Source organism: Trematomus bernacchii, unplaced genomic scaffold (genome assembly GCF_902827165.1).
Source record: "Trematomus bernacchii unplaced genomic scaffold, fTreBer1.1, whole genome shotgun sequence".
NCBI lineage: Eukaryota > Metazoa > Chordata > Actinopteri > Perciformes > Nototheniidae > Trematomus > Trematomus bernacchii.
This window is the reverse complement of record NW_022987737.1, coordinates 98,102-112,129: the sequence shown is the minus strand read 5'-3', so window position 1 is coordinate 112,129 and position 14,028 is coordinate 98,102. Positions and strand designations below refer to the sequence as shown.

The 14,028-nt window shown below is 40.5% G+C and overlaps 1 protein-coding gene across 4 annotated transcripts; it reads left to right on the top strand.

Moving 5' to 3' along the window:
* The first annotated feature begins 345 nt into the window (after nt 1-345).
* On the top strand, nt 346-13,967 carry rmnd1 (required for meiotic nuclear division 1 homolog). Of its 4 annotated transcripts, none has more exons than XM_034146083.1 (11): nt 346-600; nt 5,055-5,160; nt 6,098-6,173; nt 6,701-6,740; nt 6,880-6,980; nt 7,251-7,357; nt 8,752-8,816; nt 8,907-8,983; nt 11,079-11,199; nt 11,966-12,082; nt 12,967-13,967. In XM_034146083.1, exons 2-11 carry the CDS (start codon nt 5,061-5,063, stop codon nt 12,997-12,999), a joined length of 837 nt encoding a protein of 278 aa, XP_034001974.1. In that variant the 5' UTR covers nt 346-600; nt 5,055-5,060; the 3' UTR covers nt 13,000-13,967. The 4 variants fall into 4 exon arrangements, with proteins under 4 accessions (XP_034001974.1, XP_034001973.1, XP_034001971.1 ...); XM_034146082.1 differs by having other exon boundaries at nt 7,248-7,357; XM_034146080.1 differs by lacking the exon at nt 346-600 and adding an exon at nt 1,172-1,205 and having other exon boundaries at nt 7,248-7,357.
* Nucleotides 13,968-14,028: the final 61 nt, after the last annotated feature.

Sequence of the window (14,028 nt, the reverse complement as noted above, 5' to 3'; positions counted from 1 at the left end):
ACATGTGAGACGTCCTGAGAGTCCTCTCCTCTCAGTGTCATCTCTCTCTGTCCCTCAGAGACATGTGAGACGTCCTGAGAGTCCTCTCCTCTCAGTGTCATCTCTCTCTGTCCCTCAGAGACATGTGAGACGGTCCTGAGAGTCCTCTCCTCTCAGTGTCAATCTCTCTCTGTCCCTCAGAGACATGTGAGACGTCCTGAGAGTCCTCTCCTCTCAGTGTCATCTCTCTCTGTCCCTCAGAGACATGTGAGACGTCCTGAGAGTCCTCTCCTCTCAGTGTCATCTCTCTCTGTCCCTCAGAGACATGTGAGACGTCCTGAGAGTCCTCTCCTCTCAGTGTCATCTCTCTCTGTCCCTCAGAGACATGTGAGACGTCCTGAGAGTCCTCTCCTCTCAGTGTCATCTCTCTCTGTCCCTCAGAGACATGTGAGACATCCTGAGAGTCCTGTCCTCTCTGGGATTCAGAGGCGTTTCTATTCTCCAGACATCGTGAAGAGCATTTTAAAAAGTCCAGCAGCTGTTCCTGGGAAGAGAGCTCCGAAAGGACCGAGGACAAAACAACCGTCCAGAACCAACCAGCCGTCCTCCAGCGTGGACAAGGTGAGGACAGACAACTCTGAAGGGACAGCATGCATGTGAGGATTTAAGATATGTGACAGAGTACTGGAGGCAGCAACAATAGCCCTCATGTGTCTTTTCAGAATCCGCAGGATAACATCGTTATTTGACAAAAACTAAGGAGTTACATTGTGAGCATAAAGACCTGACACCTGACACCTGACACCTGACACCTGACACCTGACACCTGACACCTGACACCTGACACCTGACACCTGACACCTGACACCTGACACCTGACACCTGAAACCCATAGAACAGCTGCACAAGAGAGCTACCCAGGTGTTTGACAGAAAGCCTAATTCATACCACCACTGCACCATCCTTGAGAAACACCATTTCTTGAGTTTTGACCATTTAAAGTCTTTTAAAAGTATGTGTTTTGTTTATAAATGTTTACATGGACTGCCCCCCCCCCCCCCCCCCCCTTAGGGGAATTCATCCACAGAAAACACACTGGACTCTGCACTAGGTCAGGAACCAGAGGAGACTGAAGTCCACCACAGACGGACCACTTTTGGACAAAATGTCCTCTCCATTAAAGACAGCTCATTCTGGAACAACTGAGATACGGGATTAACTCAGGGGTATCTCCTCTCCTTTAACTCAGGGGTATCTCCTCTCCTTTAACTCGGGGGTATCTCCTCTCCTTTAACTCAGGGGTATCTCCTCTCCTTTAACTCAGGGGTATCTCCTCTCCTTTAACTCAGGGGTATCCCCTCTCCTTTAACTCAGGGGTATCTCCTCTCCTTTAACTCGGGGGTATCCCCTCTCCTTTAACTCGGGGGTATCCCCTCTCCTTTAATCAGGGGTATTCTCCCTCTCCTTTTAACTCAGGGGTATCTCCTCTCCTTTAACTCAGGGGTATCCTCTTCCTTTAACTCAGGGGTATCTCCTCTCCTTAACCTCAGGGTATCTCCTCTCCTTTAACTCGGGGGTATCTTCCTCTCCTGTAACTCGGGGGTATCTCCTCTCCTTTAACTCCGGGGTATCTCCTCTCCTTTAACTCAGGGGTATCTCCCTCTCCTTTAACTCAGGGGTATCTCCTCTCCTTTAACTCAGGGGTATTCTCCCTCCTTAAAAACTCAGGGGTATCTCCTCTCCTTTAACTCAGGGGTATCTCCTCTCCTTTAACATCAGGGGTAATCTCCTCTCCTTTAACTCAGGGGTATCTCCTCTCCTTTACTCAGGGGTATCTCCTCTCCTTTTTAACTCAGGGGTATCTCCTCTCTTTAACTCAGGGGTATCTCCTCTCCTTTAACTCAGGGGTATCTCCTCTCCTTTAACTAGGGTATCTCCTCTCCTTTAACTCAGGGGTATCTCCTCTCCTTTAACTCAGGGGTATCTCCTCTCCTTTAACTCAGGGGTATCTCCTCTCCTTTAACTCAGGGGTATCTCCTCTCCTTTAACTCAGGGGTATCTCCTCTCCTTTAACTCAGGGGTATCTCCTCTCCTTTTAACTCAGGGGTATCTCCTCTCCTTTAACTCAGGGGTATCTCCTCTCCTTTAACTCAGGGGTATCTCCTCTCCTTTAACTCAGGGGTATCCCCTCTCCTTTAACTCAGGGGTATCTCCTCCTGCCCTTTATATACCCTAGCTGCTACAGTGTGCTGCCAGGTGGTAAATACTTGTGTGCTGCTCTTGCTCTTTCTGCATATCATGTATTTGTTGTTGCTATGGTTATAAATGTCATGTTCTTATATGTTGTATGTGAGGGACTACGGATGGAAATGAGCTCAGAGCTCAAATCCGGCATGTTTACACTTGAAGCATCCTTTGTCCTAAGTGCTCATCAAAGTGCACGGTCCCTGTTCAAATAAACGATTACATGAAATGAAAAACAATTTCTGAATAATTTAGTGATACTTTGAAAAAAGAAGGATGGGATATTTTCAGAATAAGGCGAAACATTTTAGGGATAAAGTTGTGATATTTCAACAATAAAATCACATTATTATTTAACTGCAAATATTATCCAAAAATAAAGTTCTACATCTTTAACGATAAAGTCTTTACAGGTAAATAAGTGAAGTTGAAACAGTTTGAGGAAAGTGTTTTGACATTTCAACAACAAATTAATAATATCTTTGGTTTTGAGTTGAAATTTAAAAAATAAATGTGTCATATCGATAATGTTTATTCTTCTACTGGAGGTTAGCAGTGAACCTGGAGAAATACCTCGTGCACGCTCTCATGAAACAGCTGAGACCTGAGGCCTGAGGCCTGAGACCTGAGGCCAGAGGCCTGTACCACGAAGCCGGACTTTCGCTTCGTGAGCTAACTTCAGGGAAAACTCTGGGTTTCCGGTCCTACGACGCTGGTTCTCTTTTTAGCGATTATTTTATTATATTATGTATTTATAATTATTATAATTGTGATTATAGAAATGTGTTTTTATGTGATTGTAGTTATTACATGTACAGCACTTTGGCCCGACCAAAAATCGCTTTTAAATGTGCTTTATAAATAAACCTTGATTTGATTTGATGTAGCGGGCTAGATCTCCATGGTAACTTATGCTGAACGGCTAACCTGGGGCCTATACTACGAATCAAGATTTTCGTTTAGCAAGCTAACTTCAGGGGTTTCCGGTCCTACGAAGCTGGTTCACTTTTTAGCGGGCTAGATAACTTATTCTGAACGGCTATCCTCCGGAGCAGGATAGGTTCCAGGATAAAAGCACTGCCTGCTGACCAATCAGAGCTCAGTGTGCGGAGTTTAAAGCGATCAATTAATATGACAGGAGGAGAAAGGAAATACAGTTTAAACTGCCGTTGCAGGAAAGACGGCCGGACAAAATCACCGACTGTGAACGTGAACATTAATAGAATATCCCCTCCCATCTTCAGAGAAATCTGACTATTATAACATTAGCGTTAAGAAAGCTTACTTAAATATCTGCCACAACATAAGTAACCGGATCAGAGTAACATTAAGTACAGTCCGCGGCACTGTGAGTGCAGACGTCGATGTGTCCCATTATCATTCATATCATATCACATCATAATGTATCATATATTTCCTTATCTGAGTCAGCTGAGCCGTATCTGGCCGTGCAACACTCACAGTGTCACATACTGTATGCAGAAGTATTATTTTAAGCAACACATTAAGTTGACGAAACACTCGAGTCAAATGTAATTAAAGTCAGATCGTGTCTTGGACGGGGCAGCGATTTCATAAACCTGTTAATGTACGCATTCAAACACTTTTTCTGTTACCAGCTGTATTCACCTTGCAGGTGCAGCTATGTGGCTTTGATCCTGGATAAAGTGTTTAAGTCATGGATGTTTAAAGTTTAACTTCTTCATATTTGACTAATATTAAAGTTCACTTTTCATTCAGGAAGTATGACGCTGCACTGTCAGTACGCTTCTCCATGTTTATGATTGGTCAAATGTTGCTAGCCCCGCCCCTTTCATGTGAACGCGCACTCAGCCGGACAGAGAAACCCTGGCTTGAGTTACCGAGTTGATAACCAGCGTCGTAGGACCGCTTAGCGAGAGCGCGTTTGTTTTGGATTAGGTAAGATAACTCAAACATATCCAGGGTCTGTTGAACCGGCTTCGTAGTGCAGGCCTCTGACCTGTAGGTGTCGCTGCACGTCATGATTTACTGATAAAATGTACTTTATTAATCCAAATGTAGGAAACATGTGTTTGTTGCAAAAGCATAAAACAAAACAAGGCATTGCACATAATAACAAATTAAAAGAGTAGAAATAAACAATTCTAAAATATAAACATCTCAAAATATAAATATAAATAAGCCAACATTAGAGAGTAAGACAAATATACAGATGACTGTGAAGATACAACATCTATAAACTGTCTGACACTATTGAATAGTTACTGATAGTTAATTCATGAATAGATGTCTCTCTGCAGGACATGATTTAGTGTTACTGATAGTTAAAGGTGGGTTGGTAATTCCCATTGACCATAAATACATTAAAAATATCATCTGTGCAAGCCGTAGTACTGTAAAAAGCACGACCAATCATTTGAGCCGGCCCGGCTAAAGTAACTGGATGGCCTACCTGCCTGTCAGCCTTCCATCTGTGCACAAACTTATCTCGTGCCCTCATTGGTCATGTGCGCGTTCGTGTGTGTTGGAGGAGGGGCTCTATAAGGAAGTCTGAAGGAAGGGGCACATTCTTTCCGGCTCTGTACTTTCAAATTCTAGCGCACTCGAGCTGCTTTCTCCATTCTTACCTACCCTACCTTTAATTAAGGTGCACAATGTAGTGACTGCTTTTTCGTCTTTTGTTTTCTTAGTTATGTTCTCTGTATTTTATATGTTTGTGTTATGTGAAACGTTGCTGCCTTCTTGGCCAGATCAGCATTGAAAATGAGATTTTATCTCAATGTTTTTATAATAATAAAATAAAAATAAAAATAAAAAAATAAATAATATTATGGTCTGTCTCTCTGCAGGATACGATGCGATGCATTGCCTTTGCGACAGCGGATCAATACCACCTGCCGACGCTCTGCCACGACCTGATCAGCCACGGCTTCACGGAGATCAATCTGCCTCGAGGTACTGAGCCAAAACATTCATACATTACAGATTCCCAGTCAATTAAATGGGATGTAAATCTGACACATGGCTGCTGAGCAGTGGCGAGCCGTCAGGGCCCTCGAGGCCCTCTCTGAGGGCCTAAGTTATTCTACAAAATAATATTTAAAAACATTAAAAAATATATTTCTTTAGTTATATTCTTCATTAGTTTTACCAAAATAACTTGATTTAATTGTATTTAAAATAACATTTCCAAATAAATAAATCCTTAGAATCTGCCTGTTCAGTTTCTGTTGGAATGTGAAGGGTTAAATGAAAGAAGCTCGTCTCTGCGAGGTGAAGACAGGAGCTGATTGGTCCTGCTGTGAATTCACAGAGGGTCGCTATAGTAACTGAAGGAGAGAGTAATGTCAAATGACAGTACAATTAACCAATCATATCTTCCCTCTAAATGGGTGGGTTTTATTATCGCGGACTTTATGACAAGTTCCGCCCGCTGTGAAACTTTTCTTGTTTCCATAGCAACAACAACTTCCTGTCAACAGCGTAAACTCGCCTTCAAAATAAAAGCATGCCAACTTACACTTAAGACATACAACTGCAACGAAAGTAACAAACACAATGCAATATCCTAGGTCAGAGGACCGAGGTATAAAAGTCACGGCTCGCCACTGATGATGAGTCTATTGAAGTTTTTCAACCTCAGCAAAAATCTCACCTCTTTGCACTGGCTTTTAGTAGAACTGAACTTTTTTACATTTGTATGTGTTTTTATATGTTTCTAGTTACTGTGCTTTTTATCTTGTTTTTAATTATTGTTTTATTATTTAACTCCCATTGTGTTATTGTATATTGTATGTATTGCCTGTTCAGCACTTTGGTCTGAGGTCGTTTAAAATGTGCTATATAAATAAATAAAGATTGAGATGACACGTGTTATTGATTGTGTTTTCAGATGCCTCCAACGCTCTGGCGATCAGCACGGACATGGCGGCCAAACCAGGCGACAACGCTCTGATGTTCCTCTTCAGGTGGGGAGACACTCTGAGATATAAAGTATTATGGGATGCAGGGCGGCTCGGTACATCCAGAACATGCACCATGCGTAGGGCTCATGTTGCGCTGCGGGCTGCGTCTCGTGCACAAATGCGCCACAGTTTCCCCACGTGAGGTCCGAGGTGTCTCCAAACATTTCTCAAATCATGTCTCTTCACCCTGGCATATCCCCGCTGATCACATGACCCGCTGATCACATGACACGTCCTCTGTTTTTATTGATTATATTGTGTTGTGTTTGTGATTTTTAGTTTTTTTTTGTATCTTGTACGGCGACCTTGAGAGCTTTAAAAGGCGCCTTTATAAATCAAATGTATTATTAAGTGGTGCAGATATGTTCGGCATCAGAAACCATTTAAAAATGATGAATTGGCTAAAATGACTCAAGACTAGGGAGGGGAAACATTTAATATTATATAAAAAGTATTCTTTCATGTTAAATATATAACTTTTAACTTTATTTTGAACAACAATAACTGACTCTCCCTCTCTGGATCATCAGGGAAGGCTCCGTGGTTTTCTGGAACGTCGAGGAGAAAACGGTAAATAAACAACAATATATTTTATTATTTAATTGACTATATGTTTATTTATTATTGTTTGTTGTTTACCTCTCTCCTGTGTTTCCTGTTTATTGTTTGTTGTTGTTTACCTGTCGTCTGTGTGTTACCTGTGTTTCAGATGAAGAGAGTTCTGAGGATCCTGGAGCGTCATGAGATCCAGCCCTACGAGGTGGCCTTAGTGCACTGGGAGAACGAGGAGATCAACTACACCGTGGGGCAGTAGGTACACACACACACACACACACATACACATACACATACACATACACATACACATACACATACACATACACATACACACATACACATACATACACACATACACTCTCTCTCTCTCTCTCTCTCTCACACACACACCTCTGCAGCAGTATTATATTTATACCTTTAGAGTTATTAAAAAGGTATTTTAAAGTGAATAAATTGTACTTAGAAAAAGTGCACATACCTGTTGTTGTTGTTTATTTGTCATATTTAATTGTTTACGAGCAGTGGGAACACGAAGCTGGAGCGAGGTGACTTCATGCTGAGCGACATGATCGACCAATCAGAAGCCGTGCTGGAGAAGTTTGCCTTCTCTAACGCTCTGTGTTTGTCAGGTGAGAAACTGCTGCTGTATCATCATCGTCATCATCATCATCATCATTTATTATATATTTACAGAGGAGGGAGAAGTACTCAGATCTGGTACTTGAGTAAAAGTAGAAGTACTCAGATCTGGTACTTGAGTAAAAAGTAGAAGTACTCAGGTCTGGTACTTGAGTAAAAGTAGACGTACTCAGGTCTGGTACTTGAGTAAAAGTAGAAGTACTCAGATCATGTACTTGAGTACAAGTAGAAGTACTCAGATCTTGTACTTGATTAAAAGTAGAAGTACTCAGATCATGTACTTGAGTAAAAGTAGAAGTACTCAGATCTTGTACTTGAGTAAAAGTAGAAGTACTCAGATCTTGTACTTGAGTAAAAGTAGAAGTACTCAGATCATGTACTTGAGTAAAAGTAGAAGTACTCAGATCATGTACTAGAGTAAAAGTAGAAGTACTCAGATCTTGTACTTGATTAAAAGTAGAAGTACTCAATCATTGAGTACTTGAGTAAAAGTAGAAGTACTCAGATCTTGTACTTGAGTAAAAGTAGAAGTACTCAGATCATGTACTTGAGTAAAAGTAGAAGTACTCAGATCATGTACTAGAGTAAAAGTAGAAGTACTCAGATCTTGTACTTGATTAAAAGTAGAAGTACTCAGATCATGTACTTGAGTAAAAGTAGAAGTACTCAGATCTTGTACTTGAGTAAAAGTAGAAGTACTCAGATGTTGTACTTGAGTAAAAGTAGAAGTACTCAGATCTTGTACTTGAGTAAAAGTAGAAGTACTCAGATGTTGTACTTGAGTAAAAGTAGAAGTACTCAGATCTTGTACTTGAGTAAAAGTAGAAGTACTCAGATCTTGTACTTGAGTAAAAGTAGAAGTACTCAGATCTTGTACTTGAGTAAAAGTAGAAGTACTCAGATCTTGTACTTGAGTAAAAGTAGAAGTACTCAGATGTTGTACTTGAGTAAAAGTAGAAGTACTCAGATCTTGTACTTGAGTAAAAGTAGAAGTACTCAGATGTTGTACTTGAGTAAAAGTAGAAGTACTCAGATCTTGTACTTGAGTAAAAGTAGAAGTACTCAAATCTTGTACTTGAGTAAAAGTAGAAGTACTCAGATGTTGTACTTGAGTAAAAGTAGAAGTACTCAGATCTTGTACTTGAGTAAAAGTAGAAGTACTCAGATCTTGTACTTGAGTAAAAGTAGAAGTACTCAGATCTTGTACCTCATACATGTAGTGGAGCAAAAGCTTTGGATAAAAGCGTCAGCTAAATGCAATGTAATGTAGCATAACATGGAAATACTCAAGTTAAGTACAAGTACCTCTAAATTGTACTCAAGTAAATGTACTTAGTTACTCTATACCTGTGTATATTTCTAATGTCTGCTGCTCTGCTCGTAGTGAAGCTGGCCATCTGGGAGGATTCTCTGGATAACTTTGTGGAGTCGATCCAGTCCATCCCGGAGGTAAAGAGAGGAACAGCTGATCTGTGTTAGTGTTTAAACTCCTCCATTCCTCTCATTAATGTAAATGTGATCACGTGTCCCCCCCCTCAGACGCTGAAGTCCGGCCGGAGGGTGAAGCTCTCCTCCGCCGAGGTCATGAAGAAGATAGGAGAGCTTTTCACTCTGAGGTAAATTCAATCTTCCTCAAATATCCCCTCGTTAAGAGAGAGAGCAGCCATCTGACCTCTGACCTCTGACCTCCAGACTGAGTTCATTCTAATGTTCACCACCGATGTGCTCAGGAGGTTTGGAAAACAACCAATTAGTCCATTTAGACTCGTATATGGATTTAAATTTCAGTTAGTGTTAAAATTATACTTTTTTCAGAATTCTGAAATTTGAGAAATCTAAAAAAGAATTTCTCTGAGAAAAGATATTAATCTATTTAAAAAATAAAAAAAAATCTGAATTCTGAGATTTTCATAAAAAATTGATCGCAGAGAAACTTTTTTTTCGGATTTTTGAAATTCTGGAAAAAAATATATTTAAAAGAAAAACTTTTTCAGAACTCTTGATATTTTCATCTTTTATTGATTTCCCCCCAAAAATGTTGCCAGTATAAAATATATATATATTTTAAAAAAAAATCAGAAACTGATAATTGAAAGAAAATGTTTTTCTTTTCAGAATTCTAAGATTTTCAGAAATTAATATTAGGAAGAAAATAATTCTCAGAGAAAGAAAATATTTTTTTTTTGGGGATATCTGATCTTAAAGGAGAGGTATCATGGCCATTTCCACTGATCATAATTCCATTGTTGAGGTCTACTAGAATAGATTTATATTGTGCATTTTTCCAAACTCACATTGGTTTCTCAAACAGCATCTCTCCAAACTCACATTGGTTTCTCAAACAGCATCTCTGTAAACTACGTGTATTCACTGAATTTCACTCTCTGCCTTTAACGGCTCGTTGTAGCTCCAAAAGCTCCAGCCCCCACCCTCCCTGGGAGCACAGTGTGCTCTGATTGGTCGGGACGTTGTGAATCACGCTGAGCTCCGTGGAGGTGTTGTTTCCTTGTTTAGCATACATAGCGAAACACAACCAAACTCATCCTGAGCACACACAAAGTCACAGCCGAAGTAAAAACAATAAGTGTGGCTTGATATTGAGTAAGAAAAAGGTTGATAAACGCTGTGAGAATGGGTCTGCAGAGAGAATGGGTCTGCAGAGAGAATGGGTCTGCAGAGAGAATGGGTCTGCAGAGAGAATGGGTCTGCAGAGAGAATGGGTCTGCAGAGAGAATGGGTCTGCAGTGAGAATGGGTCTGCAGAGAGAATGGGTCTGCAGAGAGAATGGGTCTGCAGAGAGAATGGGTCTGCAGAGAGAATTTAGCCGAGATCCCAACTGTCTGTTATCAGCCTGCAGCCAGGGAGGAGAAATCAGCAGAGCTGCCTGCACTGTGTGTGTGTGTGAGGAAGTCCGTGGATTGGTCAATTTCGTTCCTGGCCATTCACACATCACAGTACACAGGAAGTAAACAATGGACAGTGACGTATCTCCAACGAGGCGTTTTGGGGAGGTATTTTCTGTGTTAGAGTTTTACTCACTACAGGGTGTACTTTGAGGGTTTTGACTCTGCACACCGTTTACATGCAGAAAAAGCTTCATAATACAAGGGGACGGGTAATAACCGGAAAAGCATGACACCTCTCCTTTAAAGTCAGAATTCTCAATTCTTTCTCAGATTAAAAAAAAAAATGAAAATCTGAAACAATTCTAAGAATTTTGAGTCTTCAGGAAAAATAAATGCTCACTGAAAAATGTATTCTTTTTTTTAGAAATATAATTATATAGATATTGAATCAATAATTCAGACGACATGACATTTTCTGACAATTGTTTTTTTTTATTTGGGAAAAAAACATTCTCAGAGAAAAAAATGTTTAGATATTTTTTTACCGAATATCTTTGTAAAACTGTGTGTGTGTGTGTGTGTGTGTGTGTGTGTGTGTGTGTGTGTGTGTGTGTGTGTGTGTGTGTTGTGTGTGTGTGTGTGTGTGTGTGTGTGTGTGTGTGTGTGTTGTGTGTGTGTGTGTGGTGTGTGTGTGTGTGTGTGTGTGTGTGTGTGTGGTGTGTGTGTGTGTGTGTGTGTGTGTGTGTGTGTGTGTGTGTGTGTGTGTGTGTGTGTGTGTGTGTGTGTGTGTGTGTGTGTGTGTGTGTGTGTGGTGTGTGTGTGTGTGTGTGTGTGTGTGTGTGTGTGTGTGTGTGTGTGTGTGTAGACACTGTATCAACCTGAGGTCAGACCTGCTGCTCACTCCAGATTTCTACTGGGACCGAGAGAACCTGGAGAAGCTCTACGACAAAACCTGCCAGTTCCTTAACATCAACCGCAGGGTCAACGTGAGTCTCTCTATAGTAAATATATATATGTATTGTACTTCTTAAATATATCTGTAAACATATGTTACACAGTAGTGTTCATGTGTTAATAAGACCACTTTCAGTCAATTCAAGTTGAAAACATTTTCTAACAAATAAGAAAAGCCCAATAACAATATAATAATAATAATATTTACATAACAAGCTTGAAATCAACCCTTCATATTTCCTCTTATTATAATCAATCTGAAGCTCGTGTTTTAAGGAATGAGCTGCTAACAAAACAAAGTAAACCCTCAGGAGAGCTGTGATGCAGGCTGTTGTATCAAGCATCATTTACTTACAGTTGGTTGATTTTGCTAACTTATAACTTCCCTTATGAGGCAATAAACCTCACTTTTAGGGAGTGGCCCAGCCCTTCGTATCATTTTCTGTATGTGGCCCTCGGTGAAAACAGTTTGGACACCCCTGCTGTATAATATACAGTATATTATACAGTATATTATACTGTATAATATACTGTATATTATACTGTATATATTACATTACATCACATGTCACTTGTTAGACGCTTTTATCCAAAGCGACTTACATACTCAATACTGTGGACAATCCCCACAGGAGCAATTTGGGGTGAAGTGTCTCAGGGACACAACGACATGCTGACTGCAATGGGGTTTGAACCTGTGACCACCTGATCCGAAAACTAACACACAACGCACTGCACCACACGCCTCCATATATACTGTATAATATAGTGTATATGTATAATATGCTGTGTATGCAGGTGGTGAACCAGAAGCTGGAGCACTGCTCTCAGCTGACCGACCTGATGAGGAGTCACCTGAGTGAGAAACACAGTCTGAGGCTGGAGTGGATGATCATCATCCTCATCACCATCGAGGTGAGCGAAACAAACAAACCCCCAATTATTAATAATACCTATATTCAGAGGGAAAGGGAAGAAAGAGAGAAAGTATATCTGATCTTCATCCGCTCGTCTCTCAATATGAAGGTTGTGTGTTTGATCAACATGTCGGTGTGTCCTTCGGCAACACGTCTCACTCACTAAGGCCATTGGTCCTCCAGCAGGGGGCACCTTGCTCTGCATGGATGAGGTGTGAATGGAGGATTGATGACTTGTAAATGTATAACAATTTTAAATTACTTTAGTTTGTGTACAAGCATTCATTAATTATTGAATTTGTCTGTTTCGTGACATTTAGCTCATGCAAACTAAAAATAAATCCGTGTCCAGAATGAGCTGCCCACAGATCATCTCCATAAAGAGCTTCATTTATTTCCCCCGACATTACAGTTAATGATAATTGATTTGGTAATTGTGAGAAATAAAAAGACAGCAAGCCTAACCCGACGCATTATCTTTATTTCATTGGGAGCATTTCGTTTTTTAATAGAATGTTTTATCCATGAAGAATTGAGAAGAAACGTTTTTTGGTTAAGGATAATGAATTTATGCAGGTTGTTCATGAATATATATATATATATATATCATTTTTTAAGGACCATCTTATCAACTGCCTTTAATCCCCTCTGACATCCTGTAAATAAACGAGAGTGAGAGAAACTCCCTCTGCAGGAACACGGGGATTTCAGCCTCTGCAGACCATTCACATGCACTAACACCTATAGAACACGCTATGCAACTTCGAGTACTTTGAAAAGCGCTATACAAATATAATTTATTGTTATAATAACACCACAAAAAGCAGAATAGGACCTCCTTAAAGTTAGATCATAAAATATGTGTTTCTGGTTTTCTTGTAGGTATTGTTCGAAGTTTCAAAAATGATCTTCTGAGCTGCTCCGGATCTGAGGAGGATCATCTGAGGAGAATCATCTGAGGAGAATCATCTGAGGAGAATCATCTGAGGAGAACCATCTGAGGAGAATCATCTGAGGAGGATCATCTGAGGAGAACCATCTGAGGAGAACCATCTGAGGAGGATCATCTGAGGAGGATCATCTGAGGAGAATCATCTGAGGAGAATCATCTGAGGAGAATCATCTGAGGAGAACCATCTGAGGAGAACCATCTGAGGAGAACCATCTGAGGAGAACCATCTGAGGAGAATCATCTGAGGAGAACCATCTGAGGAGAATCATCTGAGGAGGACCATCTGAGGAGAACCATCTGAGGAGGACCATCTGAGGAGAACCATCTGAGGAGAACCATCTGAGGAGGACCATCTGAGGAGAATCATCTGAGGAGAACCATCTGAGGAGAACCATCTGAGGAGAATCATCTGAGGAGAACCATCTAAGGAGAACCATCTGAGGAGAATCATCTCTGCAGGACACAGAGGTATTTCTTCTCAGTGACACTAAAGATGAGTTCTGGATTAATTTTTGGATTTGAAATCGAAGTGGACGTGAACATTTTGAATGTCTTACTTTTCCTGCTGCTCAGTATAAACACTTCAACACACACACACACACACACACACACACACACACACACACACACACACACACACACACACACACACACACACACACACACACACACACACACACACACACACACACTCCTATTTTCCCTCTTGAAGATCATTGCTGAAGACAAGGTGCCTCATGGAACAGTTTTACAAAATGTCCGAAAGCCTACGACTCTCTTCTGGCGCTTTGAAGAGTCTCTGTCGACGTGTACAATTATTCCTGTGATTAGTATAAAAAAAGTAGATCAAATATGCAATGATTTATATTTTAATTTATTTTTGCTCAAGTGCTGTGTGTTGTAAAGGATGCAATAAAGTGTTTTAAATGTGTCCCACTTATTCTCCAGTGTATGTAAAATACGTTTTGTAATGACTTGTTTTGTTGAATATA

What these genes read in the sequence shown, in the direction of transcription:
- rmnd1 (XM_034146082.1), top strand. Translation starts at nt 5,061, where the DNA reads ATGCGATGCATTGCCTTTGCGACAGCGGATCAATACCACCTGCCGACG. An exon ending in GGAACGTCGAGGAGAAAACG is followed by an intron (nt 6,741 to 6,879) that starts GTAAATAAACAA and finishes CCTGTGTTTCAG; the next exon opens with ATGAAGAGAGTTCTGAGGAT. An exon ending in GGAGAGCTTTTCACTCTGAG is followed by an intron (nt 8,984 to 11,078) that starts GTAAATTCAATC and finishes GTGTGTGTGTAG; the next exon opens with ACACTGTATCAACCTGAGGT.